The sequence below is a fragment of the Juglans regia genome, chromosome 2, assembly GCF_001411555.2.
Source record: "Juglans regia cultivar Chandler chromosome 2, Walnut 2.0, whole genome shotgun sequence".
Taxonomy (NCBI): Eukaryota; Viridiplantae; Streptophyta; class Magnoliopsida; order Fagales; family Juglandaceae; genus Juglans; species Juglans regia.
The window spans coordinates 12672028-12684422 of NC_049902.1; the positions used below are offsets into that span (position 1 = coordinate 12672028).

General features: G+C 35.8%; 1 protein-coding gene across 1 annotated transcript in view; it reads left to right on the forward strand.

Annotated features, from left to right (window-relative positions):
* The first annotated feature begins 210 nt into the window (after positions 1-210).
* The window catches only part of LOC109001730 (probable LRR receptor-like serine/threonine-protein kinase At1g56140), a 57733-nt gene continuing 45548 nt past the window's right edge, over positions 211-12395 (forward strand). Inside the window, exons 1-2 of the mRNA XM_035686977.1 lie at positions 211-428; positions 4347-4533. Of these exons, the coding sequence (XP_035542870.1) occupies positions 305-428; positions 4347-4533 (311 nt within the window). The 5' untranslated portion in view covers positions 211-304. The remainder of the gene's footprint in view (positions 429-4346; positions 4534-12395) is intronic.

A 12395-nucleotide genomic window follows, 5' to 3' on the forward strand; every position in this document is an offset into this window, starting at 1 on the left:
ATCTCATCTCATCTCACCTCATCATTACAATTTTTTCAAATTTCTACACAAAATAAAATAAACAATTCAACTTTTTTAAATCTCAAAACAACAATAATATTAAAAAATATATTCTAACAATATTTTATTTAACTTTTTAACTTTAATCTCAACTCATCTCATCTCATCTCTGAAAACAAACGAGCCCATATATATCTTCTCTTGTTTTGCTCTCTCTGATCTCCATCTCTGCAATCTCATCTCTTCTGGGTCTATTTTTGTTGGATCTATATCGTAGAGAAAGCTGTCCAATTTCCAGAGAGTCATGGTGGCATCACCACCAGTTTTAGCTTTTGCTGCCATCTGTGCTGCTTGCATCTTTGGCATGGTTGAGGTAGCTCGAGCTCAAGACCAAAATGGTACCAATGCTGTTACTGATCCTGCTGAAGGTCTCTCTCTTTATCCTTCTATCTTTTCTTCCTGAATGCTTTGAAGTTGTTACCTTTCCTAACTCCACGAATATCCCCTGGGGAAAAAAATGACGATTAATAACTATTTTGAGATCAATCTAATTTAAACTCGAACCTCTCACGAATTAGCTCTAGCTTTAACATGTAAGGAAAAGCTGTCTCCTTTTCTATGGCTCCTTTCTTTTTGTGTTAAAGGTATTGAGTTGCTGATTTCCATCAAATACATTGTCAAGAATCTGTGTATTTTACCCTACATATATACACAAAAGTAAACAAGTCGATAAAACTAATTCAATATTTCTATGAAAATTTAGATCGATCTATCTATCTTATCTATCTATCTATCTATCTATATATATATATATATATATATATATATATGAGCATCGCACACTGTCTTTGGAAATAAATAGTATCTATTTTTAAAAAAATTATTCTCACCAGTCAATATTCATCATCACAGACCCCACACCTTATGAAAAATACTCATATACTATATGAAAAATACGTTCACATTATATGAAAAACATCTCATATCTTATGAAAAAGCTATAGGTGTGAAGTGTGAGAGTGAATAGTAGCTGATGCATAATAAATTCCATATTTAAAAGATGGATTTTTTTACATACATATCATATTTGCCTACTTTTTCTAAATGGAGTTTACGAACCTGCAAATTTAAAATTATACAAATCATTTCCCACATATAAAGTCCTGTTAGAGCTATTAGTTTATTTTCTTTTTCTGAGTCCCATTCTTGATCTCTCTCGTCCATTTTCTCTAGATTATAAGAGATCTTATATCATGATTTTCTTTATTATTATAGATATTAATCTCTTTGATTAACTCTATTAGTATTTAGGGTAAAATATTAAAAAACACTGTACATCAGTTTTACATTATTATTAAGGTATCCTTGGGCTTGCATTTTTATCTAATTACTCCCTCACTATAAGAAAAAGCGATTATTTATGATCAAAATGACTACTTGCAACGAAATTTGACTTATTTTGATAGAAAATAATTATTTTGGTCGTAAATAACTGAACACATATAAACATTTTTCTTCCTTTAATTATAGCAAACAAATAAATTCTAGAGGACAACTCTATTTATCAATATTATAATTTTACATTTTTTTCGCCCTCTTTTTGGTTTGTAATATAAATGCTAAACTTAGGCCTCGTTTGTTTTTAGAAATGAAACACAAAATTTTGAAAACTTTTCTAAGTTTTGTACAGTCAGACACTCTCTGAAAACAAACATCTATTTTTTATCTCATCTCATTTCATCTCGTATTATTTTATCACTATTCATTAGCTGTTCTATACATAGAAAAAGCTGCCAGTGGAGCCTATCCTTTTTTTCTCTTGTGTTCATCTTTCAGCAGTAAATAGTTTTATGAGGGGGTCCCAGTGGTAAAGATTAGTGGGTCCCAGTGGCAATAACGCCGAAATGTGTGGGAAAAAAAATGCAAGTGGTAAACACTAGTGGGTCCCAGTGGCAGGAAAATGCCGAAATGTTAGGAAAAATAAAAAGAAAACAGACAAAACGCAACGCAGCCCAAGAAAAAAAGAAAAACAAAAATAAAAACAAAATGATTATGAGTCCCACAACCATAAATACTTCACAAAAAAGTCAAACTAATCTAAGTTATACAACAAAATCTTAAAAACTTCCTACGATTGGTTGCACATTGTCAATGTTGTAAATATCGATTTCACTTACTTTTTTATTTTAAGTTTAGATTGGTGATACATTCATTTAGAAAGTTTATATAGTAAAATGTAAAGACATTTAGATCTCTTAGGCCCAGTTTGGTTACACAATACAGATGAGATGAAATGAGATATTTTGAATAGTAATAAAATTTTTGAATTAAGATGAGATGAAATAGTTTGTAAAAAAAAAATATGTTTGGATAGTGAGATGAGATGAGGTAGTTTTTAACTTTTGAGATTTGAAAAAAGTATGAATCCCACTATTGATTAGATAGTCGAAAAGTTAACTGTTCATGCACTGTTTACTATCAGTTTTCACTGTTCATGCACTGTCAATTTCCATTGTTTACACATTGTTCACTATCAATATTCACTGTTAATTACTGTTTATTTAAGTGAATATTTTTAAAATTTAGAGATAAAATATAGTATATTTGGATAGAAAAAAATATTATACGGTACAACCAAACCGGACCTATATAGTTCTAGGATTTAGAATGAGAGATAAATAGATACATGAAATGATCCCACCATATTTAGAGTTGTTCGAGTGAATATTTTGAGATAATTAAATGCACAATAAATGCTAGTTGTAGGACTCATTTTTTGTATCTATTTCTTTCTATTAAGAAAGAACCGCTACATTAGCTAACTACATCTATTGCAAATCCACATCATTATTAGAGATTAAAATACTATTAAAATGAGATAAGATGAAAGTTAAAAATTAAATAAAATATTATTATTTTTTTTAATATTTAAAAAAATTGAAATGATTATTATATTTTATTTAAAAATTTAAAAAAATTATAATAATTAAATTCGATAAGATAAGATGAGTTAAAATTATTTCATTATCCAAACAACCCTTTTGAAAAAAAAATCAATATAATGAAATAAAAAATCATTTAACAAACTTTAGGGAGACACGTGACAAATAATTAGTTTTTAATGATATAACATGTTATAATAGAACATGAGTGGAACGCTTACATACTCCATGATAATGCTAATTTTTCATATCTTAAGTATGACACCTAATGAGAAAAACCTATAAATTCTTCTACTCTCTCACAAAAAATCATAAGAAAATATATAAATAAACTATTTCATTTTCACCGAGAGAATCATAATAAATACTTGTACTTAAAATTTTGTATTTTTATTATTTATCTGGTTTTATAATAAGAGATGCAATTAGGCTTTCAAAAATAATAAATACTTATAAATTTATTATTTTTATAAAATTTGTTTATAATATTATTTTTGTGAATTAATTTTTTTTTATGAATTTCTTTTAAAATTATTATCTATCATTTATTACTGATAATGTTTGGATTGTAAAATGAGAATTTTTAATTTTAGATGAAAGTTTAAAATATTATTTTTTAATATTATTATTATTTTAAAATTTAAAAAAATTAAATTATTTATTATATTTTATATAAAAATTTAAAAAAATTATAATAATAAAATAAAATAAAAATTTGGTGTTTCATCTCACGTGCCAAACAAACCTCGTCTACACACCTATTTTTGTCGGATACCCACAAACCCCTCCTCCAAAGTTCTCTTTGTTTGGCTTCCAACTGAAGAACTTGAACAATTTGTATCCCTCCCGCCACCGCAGGCGGCTGATTGTATGGTCATCAGTGCAAGACTTCCTCACCAGGAGAATGGTAACCTTCAGTCAGAGAAGTTTCCCTCTGCATCGACGGTGGTTTCATCCATGTACCATATTCCTTAAGCCTCCTTTTTCCCCCCATTGAGGAGAGCTTTGAATTTTTCTGCTATAAACAGGAGGTCACGCCTTTTTTTGAAGCAATGTCAAGTTGCTTACTGCCATACCTCTAATTTTTAGTCACAATCTAGTCCAGAATTCAGAGATAGTATGTTAGAAATCTAACTTGAAAACATTAGTAATTCGAATAGAATCTCCAGTGTCGAAGTGGCCACGACACCAAATTTAAAGTGCTTAATGCATTTTATCTAGACAAATTGGATTATTGTCTTTTTTTTAATACCCCCACACACGCAGACACACGCTACATTTGTGGAATTACTTTTAGGGTGAAGATTGTAATGGACTGAGACCATAAGAGAGATCGCAGGTTAAATATCTGCATTTGTTTTCCAAGCTCATGACATTGATTATTACTCGTGAATTTAATTGCAGCTAGAGCTCTGAATTCAATATTTCAACAATGGGGAATCTCAGCGCGATCAGGTCAATGGAATATAAGTGGGGAACTCTGCAGCGGAGCTGCCATCGACACGACCAGCTTCGATGATGGAGATTACAACCCATTTATCAAATGTGATTGTTCTTACAATAGTAGCTCTACTTGTCACATTACCCAACTGTATGTCTCTCTCCCCCTCACCTGCTCATCTTTTTTTTTTTGATAAGTAAACAATTATATTGATATGAATATGCATAGCCCAAGTACATAAGATGGTATACAAAATGTCACACTCATTTAGAGAGAAGTAAAAGAAACAAGAAAATCATAAAAATCGAGGCCACGAAAATCTACAGCTGTAGCCCAAAGAAAAAGAGTGCTAACAAAAAATAATCTAAGTTCTACTAGTGAGCGGTCATTGTCTTCAAATGTCCGGTCATTTCGCTCCTTCCACAGGCACTACATGATACACATTGGGACCATTTTCCACACCGCTGTGATTTGTGGGAGACCTCTTAGATTTATCCAGTTGGCCATGAGCTCTGTCACTGTGGCTGACATAACCCAAGCTAAGTCCATTCTATTAACCACTTCATTTCATAACGTTCTAGCCACCTCACAATGCAATAGTAAATGATCCACAGTTTCACCATTTTTCCGACACACGCAACACCAATCTACTATGATCACCTTATATCTTCATAGATTATCCATCGTCAAGATCTTACCTAACATTGTTGTCCATACAAAAAATACCGCTTTGGGAGGCGCCTTGTTTCTCCATATTTTTCTCTATGGGAATTCCGTATTCCGTGGTTGTGTAAGAGATATAGAAAGAGCGGACCGAGAATGTACCTTTGCCGGTGGGAATCCACCACATATTGTCTGCTCTTTGGATTCTCGGCCTCATGGATTATAGAAGAGTAAAAAACTTCTCAATGCTTCCAACTTCCCAATCCTGAGCGGCTCTAGTGAAATTCACGTTCTACTGGAGTAGGTCCCCAAATAACTCCATACAATTAGCCATTGATGCGTCTTTCTCACTTACGATCCTAAAGATTGCTAGAGATGAATCCTTTAAGGCTTGGTCTCCACACCATAGATTAGTCTAGAATTTTATTTGAGATCCATTGCCCAACACCGTTCTAGCATGTCGATTAAAGATCCCTCACCCCCTTTGAATGTGTTTCCAAACTCCCATTCCATAAACCCCGTGAACCTTCCTAATGCACCATCCCCCCCACATGCCTCCATATTTGCAATCAATCACTAACTTCCATAGGGTTTTCGGTTTTGTATTATATCTCCAAAACCACTTCCCAAACAATGCTCGATTGAAGATCCTCAAATTTCTAATGCCCAACCCACCTAAAGAGACTGGAGAACATACCATATCTTACCTGACTAGATGATACTTGAATTCTTCTCCTATCCCACCCCAAAGAAAGTCACGATACAGCTTCTGAATACGGTTCACCACACTTCCTAGAATTGGGAATATAGATAAATAATACGTTGGTTGATTAGAAAGAGTACTTTTGATAAGGGTGATCCTACCGCCTTTCGAGAGATATAATCTCTTCCAACTTGGCAATCTGCATTCAATCTTCTCCACCATTATATCCCAAATCGATATAGATCTTACAATTGCCCTCAAAGGAAGACTAAGGTAGTTCATGGGAAGCGAGGAAACCTTACATCCAAGGATGTTGGCTAGTTGCCTGATGTTACGAACATTGCCCACTGACACCAATTCTGATTTATCAAATTTCACTTTCAAGCCGGATACTGCTTCAAAATAAAGTAATAATGCCCTCAATGTTCAAACTTGGCTTTGTTCTGCCTCACAAAAAATAGGTGTATCATCTCCAAACAATAAATGAGATAGGTTAATAGTGCCCCTATTAGGATCACCCATCGAGAATCCCTCAATAAAGCCATTGTTCACCAAGGCTAGAATCATTTTGTTAAGTGCCTCCATGACAAGAACGAATAGGAGTGGGGACAAAGATTTCCTTGTCTTAGGCCCTGAAAGCTATTAAAGTAACCATTTGGGCAACCATTCACCAATACTAAAATCCTCACCATAGAAATACACCATCTAATCCACGAGCACATATAGTAAGAACTCCCAATTTACATGATCATACCCCTTCTTCATATCTAACTTGCATAGGATTCCTCACTAGCTAGATTTTAGACAGTTAGCAATGAGGATTGAATCCATAATTTGCCTATCTTTAACAAAAGCATTTTGGTATTTTGGAATGATCCTCCCCAAAACCTCTCCTAGACGATTGGCAAGTACCTTAGAAATAATCTTATATTATTCCATTCAAAAGGCTGATAGGTCGGAAATCCTTCACCTCAGAAGCCCCAATCTTCTAAGGAATGAGAGCTATAAATGTGGCATTAAGGCTCTTCTCAAATTTCCCAATTGAAAAGAATTATTGGAACACTTTTATTAAGTCTGCCCTCACCACATCCCAACAAGTTTGAAAAAATTCCATGGAAAAGCCATCGGGGCCAGGTGCTTTATCTTTGACCATTCTTCTTATCACGGTGTGGACTCTAACTTCTCAAAGGGCTGCTCTAGCCACAAAACCTGTTGTGGATCTATGGACTTAAAGGCTATTCCATCGAGTGTTGGCCGCCATCCACCTGTTCAGAAAATAAGTGTTCATAAAATCCCACAACATGCTTCCTAATCACCGAGCCCCCGTACATTCCACTCCGTCTATTTTCAGCATCTCAATAGTATTAGTTCTCCTATAGGAGTTGGCCACTCTATGAAAGAACTTTGTCCTGCGGTCTCCTTCTTTCAACCACAAAACTCTTGATTTTTTACTCCAAGAGATCTCCTCCAATAACACCACCCTTTCTAATTCTGCATTTAACTCAGCCTTCCTAGATGCTTCCTCCATAGATAGAACCCGCCCCTTCTGTGTCCTCTCTACCTCCTGAAGCTCCTCTAGCATAGCCTTTTTACGAACTCCTACATCACCAAAAGCTTGAATATTCCATAGCTTTAAATCATTAGAGCCATCAATTTACCTGAAAAAATGAAGTTAGGAGTGCCATTAAACAGATAAGAATCCTAGCATTGCCTAACCCTCTCCACAAAACCTTCAGTTTTCAGCAACATATTTTCAAACTTAAAATACCGATGCCCACCTTGAATACCTCCACAATCTAGTAATAATGGAAAATGATCCAAACATAGACGAGGCAACCTCTTTTGTCAAAGCTTCGGATAATGAGTTTCCCACTCCGATGATACTAAAAATCTGTTCAATTTAGACTACGTATGATTATTGGACCACGTATAAGTACCACACATGAGAGGAATATCCATCAATAAAAATTCTTCTCATCAGCCACTATTTACTACCCCAAACCATATGAAAAATACCCCACACCCTATGAAAATACATTTCTCATCCATCAAATCCAGGTCGAATATACATTTCAAAAATTCTAACATCACTGGTCGTATTCTACTGTCACCAGAACGTTCACGAGGAAATCTTGTAATGTTAAAATCACCACCTATGTACCACAACAAATTCCACCAGCTATGAATTCCAACAAGTTCTTCCTATAACATTCTTCTACTGCTGTCTATATTTGGCCCGTAAATACCAACAAAAGCCCATAAATAATTATCATCGACATTCCTAAAGGAACATGCCATAGTATGCTCCCCAATAAATTCCTCCATTTTCTCCATTGCTCTTCTATCACACATCACCAAAACACCTCCTGGGGCCGCAAGATAAACCCAATCCATGTAAGTATAGCTCCATAAGCTCCTGAAAATTCTCCTGGAAATAAATTTCAGCTTAGTTTCCTGTAAACACACTATGCCCGCCTTCCATTCACGAAGCACGTTTTTCACCCGGATGCATTTATTTCCCTCGTTGAGCCATTGGACATTCGAAACAATTTTGGGCTTCATAAAACTGGAATTGACCCCTGCCCTTTAGCTCTTTCTCTACTTGAGCTTGAACTGCCCTCATAGTTTAGGGACCATGTTAGCCTCTTTAAATCCCTTTATTTTTTAGAATCTGACTTTTTCGACAGGCCATGTCCAACTTCAATGGCTGTTAATAAAGCCATGAATGGTTCCTCAAAACCCTCACATTCGATTCCAACACAGTGTTGAATCGCCTTTACTTTATGCAACACCTAATTAGATACATTATCTTGGTCTAGCAGTAGGTATTTTAGTGCTATCGGCTCCCCCCCCAGGTCCATCTCATCTCTGAAAGTCCACTGAGTCTTCATCGGCATGTAAACACACTATGCCCGCCTTCCATTCACGAAGCATGTTTTTCACCCGGATGCATTTATTTGCCTCGTTGAGCCATTGGACATTTGAAACAATTTTGGGCTTCATAAAACTGGAATTGACCCCTGCCCTTTAGCTCTTTCTCTACTTGAACTTGAACTGCCCTCATAGTTTAGGGACCATGTTAGCCTCTTTAACTCCCTTTGTTTTTTAGAATCTGACTTTTTCGACAGGCCATGTCCAACTTCAATGGCTGTTAATAAAGCCATGAATGGTTCCTCAAAACCCTCACATTCGATTCCAACACAGTGTTGGATCTCCTTTACTTTATGCAACACCTAATTAGATACATTATCTTGGTCTAGCAGTAGGTATTTTAGTGCTATCGGCTCCCCCCCCAAGTCCATCTCATCTCTGAAAGTCCACTGAGTCTTCATCGGCATGGCAAGATCTTTCATAGGGCAGATAAATCTTCCATCCTTCTCATAGTGGCCATTTGCAGCAAGTAGCAGCCGAGAAGACCCCACATTTTCCCCCCATCACTTTCTGCCTCTGAAAATAGCACTTGGGCGACTTCCAAAAGTTGAAAAACAGTCGCCGACACTGTGACCGGCGGGAACTGGAGAGGAGGCTCAACCCCTCTGTCCGTCAGCAATGTTTGTCCAAGAATGGGCTGAGTATCGACACCACTTAATGGATCACCGATGACACCTTCTTAGTCGAGATCGAGATCTGCTCCGATGTCTCCCACCGCTGCTTCCTGCCAGTGGATGGGCCAACATCTCCTCCCACCCTCACCTGCTCAATTTCCATACCAGTTTTTCACAAAAGATGGAAAACCTGAAGTGCTTCATGTTCATGCTTAGATAATTGTATCACATCATTTAGTTTTATCTCTAAGTGGCATTACAATTTATATAGCCGTAGATTAGCTCTAATATAAGAAGCACACATTTAATGTGTAGATTATAGTATCAAAGTGGGTAGGGCAGGGCAGGGTGATAAACTTACCTTACTTCGTGACTGAAAAAAGAGTAAGAAAGTCATTTTGTTGGACTTTGAAATAGACGGGCCAATGGCCTATTGGACCTTATCCCCTCTCATGAGAGAAAGTTCCAGGGATTGAGTCCCCATACTCCCAACTCTCTTTATAAGAAGAAAAAAAAAGAGTTAATAGATTGTGTCTTAGGAGTGAGTCCCCATACTCCCAATATCTATGAATGTAGGGGTGTCCATCAACTCTTGTTTCTGACCAAATCAAAGCATTTCAATATGATGCATGTTGATAAGCCACAAAACATTAGGAAACCAAACCCAAGTACGTAGCCATGGGTGGTACAACATAAAACATTAAGAGTCAACCATCTTAGTAACTGGATCTATGCCATCATAAAAAAATTGTGGATGTGTATGATGGGCGTGGACATACATGCAGGTCATCAGTTTGAAATATGTTTGAATGTGTTGGTAGCGTATTTGGTAGCAATAAAAGTGTCAGTAGTGACTGTATATAGAAGTCTTTACTCTTAGCGTGTGATAATTCTATCATTGCATGTGGTTTACTCCCAACCAAAGAGATCTTATTTAATTGAGGTTATTTTCATTCACAAGTTAGCCATCTGTCAGTTTGGCTGGTGGAATGAATTTGGTCCTTCCAATTAAAGCGGAATTGTAGGTCATAATAAGAGTATTGGAATCTGAATTCTGGCTTGACCCATTTAAGTTGTATTTCTAATAGAGAATATGTATGTATGTGTGGATAACAATGTTATTATAGTATTTCTATATAAGTTTTGCGAAGGGAAAGCTAAGCCCCTATTATTGACTAGTCATTTTGGAGTAGGTCATGTGGCATGGGACTTCTATTGGGGTGTTATAAATAGTATCAGAACCAATCCCAAATAGAAATGTGGGACTTGAGTTGTGCCACCATGACAGACTGGCCCAACGAGGATGTCGGGAATATAAGGAGGGGAGATTGTGATACCTCATTTCGATAAGTGATAACGTTAGTTAGTGTATGGGATTCCACATTGCTTGGGAATGAAAAGTTGTTGTTCTATAATCTTCCAATGGGACTCCAATTGTATCATTGACTAGTCCTTTTGAAGTATATGTCATGCGACTTGGGCCTTCCATTAGGCCGTTACATGAAACCCTAGCTGGTGTAAGGTTTTGCTTGATCCCCACTATTCCTAAGTTCCCTCTCTTGTTGAAGTCGACTCTCTCATATAATTTCATCTCATAGAACTTCCATTTAAAAATCCCAAAGCTCAGTCCCACAATCTCAGCAATCACCGTATCAACTTTTGGAATCTTCCTTGGCATATGTTATAAATGTAGTGCCCAACGTGGATTTCTTCATTAATTGACAGAGAAAGCCTGATACCCCTGAGATATAAGAGATTGCCTCTTGAAGAGAGTGGATGATCCTTTTTCAAGATCTGAACTTGAACCTGATTGTATTTAGACTGTAGCCCTCCCAGAACTTATGAATACACGTCTTTTATGAACTTCTGAAAATCTGCAGCATCCTGTGCACACTTGGCCTTGTATTTTTCATAATGGTTTAATTCCTACCACAGATTACGAAGTTTATGGAAGAAAGTTTCTACCAATCAATCACCCTGGAAAGTCGCCTAAATTTGATGCCTCAAGACATAAACTCGTGACTTAGCACCGATAATCAAATTATACAGCAATAGTGAACATGCTGATGATTATTTTATTTTTAAACTCTGAAGGACTCTCTTTTAAAGGTTGAAGGGTGAAAACCAGAATCGATAAATGATAGGTCGTTTAAAAAAGCCAATCTATTGCACATAATTGAATCTTGTTTCTGCATAAGTGGATCACTGCCCTCGAAAAAATACGAAAGAATTATAAATCATTCTGAAAATACCGTTCTTCCATTATTGGGACTGATGGAGCCGAACAAACACAAAAAATTTAAGAAGAGAAGAGTTACTTTGCTAAATCAAGACCCCCTAAGGATTTTATGGTCTAAAATTGGAGAGAGATAGACATATGAAGTGGGTTCTACGATATTTATTAAGTATTTAGTAAAGAAATTCACCCGGATTGTTATAAATGTTGTAGAGCCCCCTTTATATGTTTATCTTTCTCTGTCTCACTTCTGTGTTGATCTATCTTTCACTTTAGGTTAAAAATTTAGTGTTGATCTATCTTTCACTTTAGGTTAAAAATTTAGAGGACCTTTTTCTACTTTGCCGCTGAAAAGTTGTTGTAAAGAGCACCACCATGACTGAAATGTCTTTAGATTACCGAGAAAACATTCAGAGGCTTCAGCCTTCAGTGGTGCCACTAGAAACCCGAAATGAAGAGAAGAAATCAAACACAGAAGCAAGATAAAAATAAATTCGATTCTCCTTTGTGAACCCAGTGATGTGAATGAAAGCTCAATATGATACCCCGTTAGGATTGAAGATGCTTTGATACCATGTTGAACGATTGAGAATGCTATGAGGAATGGAACCCCAAAGCATGTAATTTCTGATTTTATTGCCTCTATTATTTATATAATTGTAGCAGATTCAGAACTTAAATGAGAAAATCTTGTACCAAGAGAGAATAAACACGAACATGGAAAAACATAATTATGTGGGTAAATCAGAAAATATTCTAGTGTAGGATCAATGTACCAGTATTTATCACCAACTGCTAACAATTTGTAATCACCTGACAAGTCGTCTTAGGTAGCTATTCCTCACCTAGTTGTTTAAGCGACAAA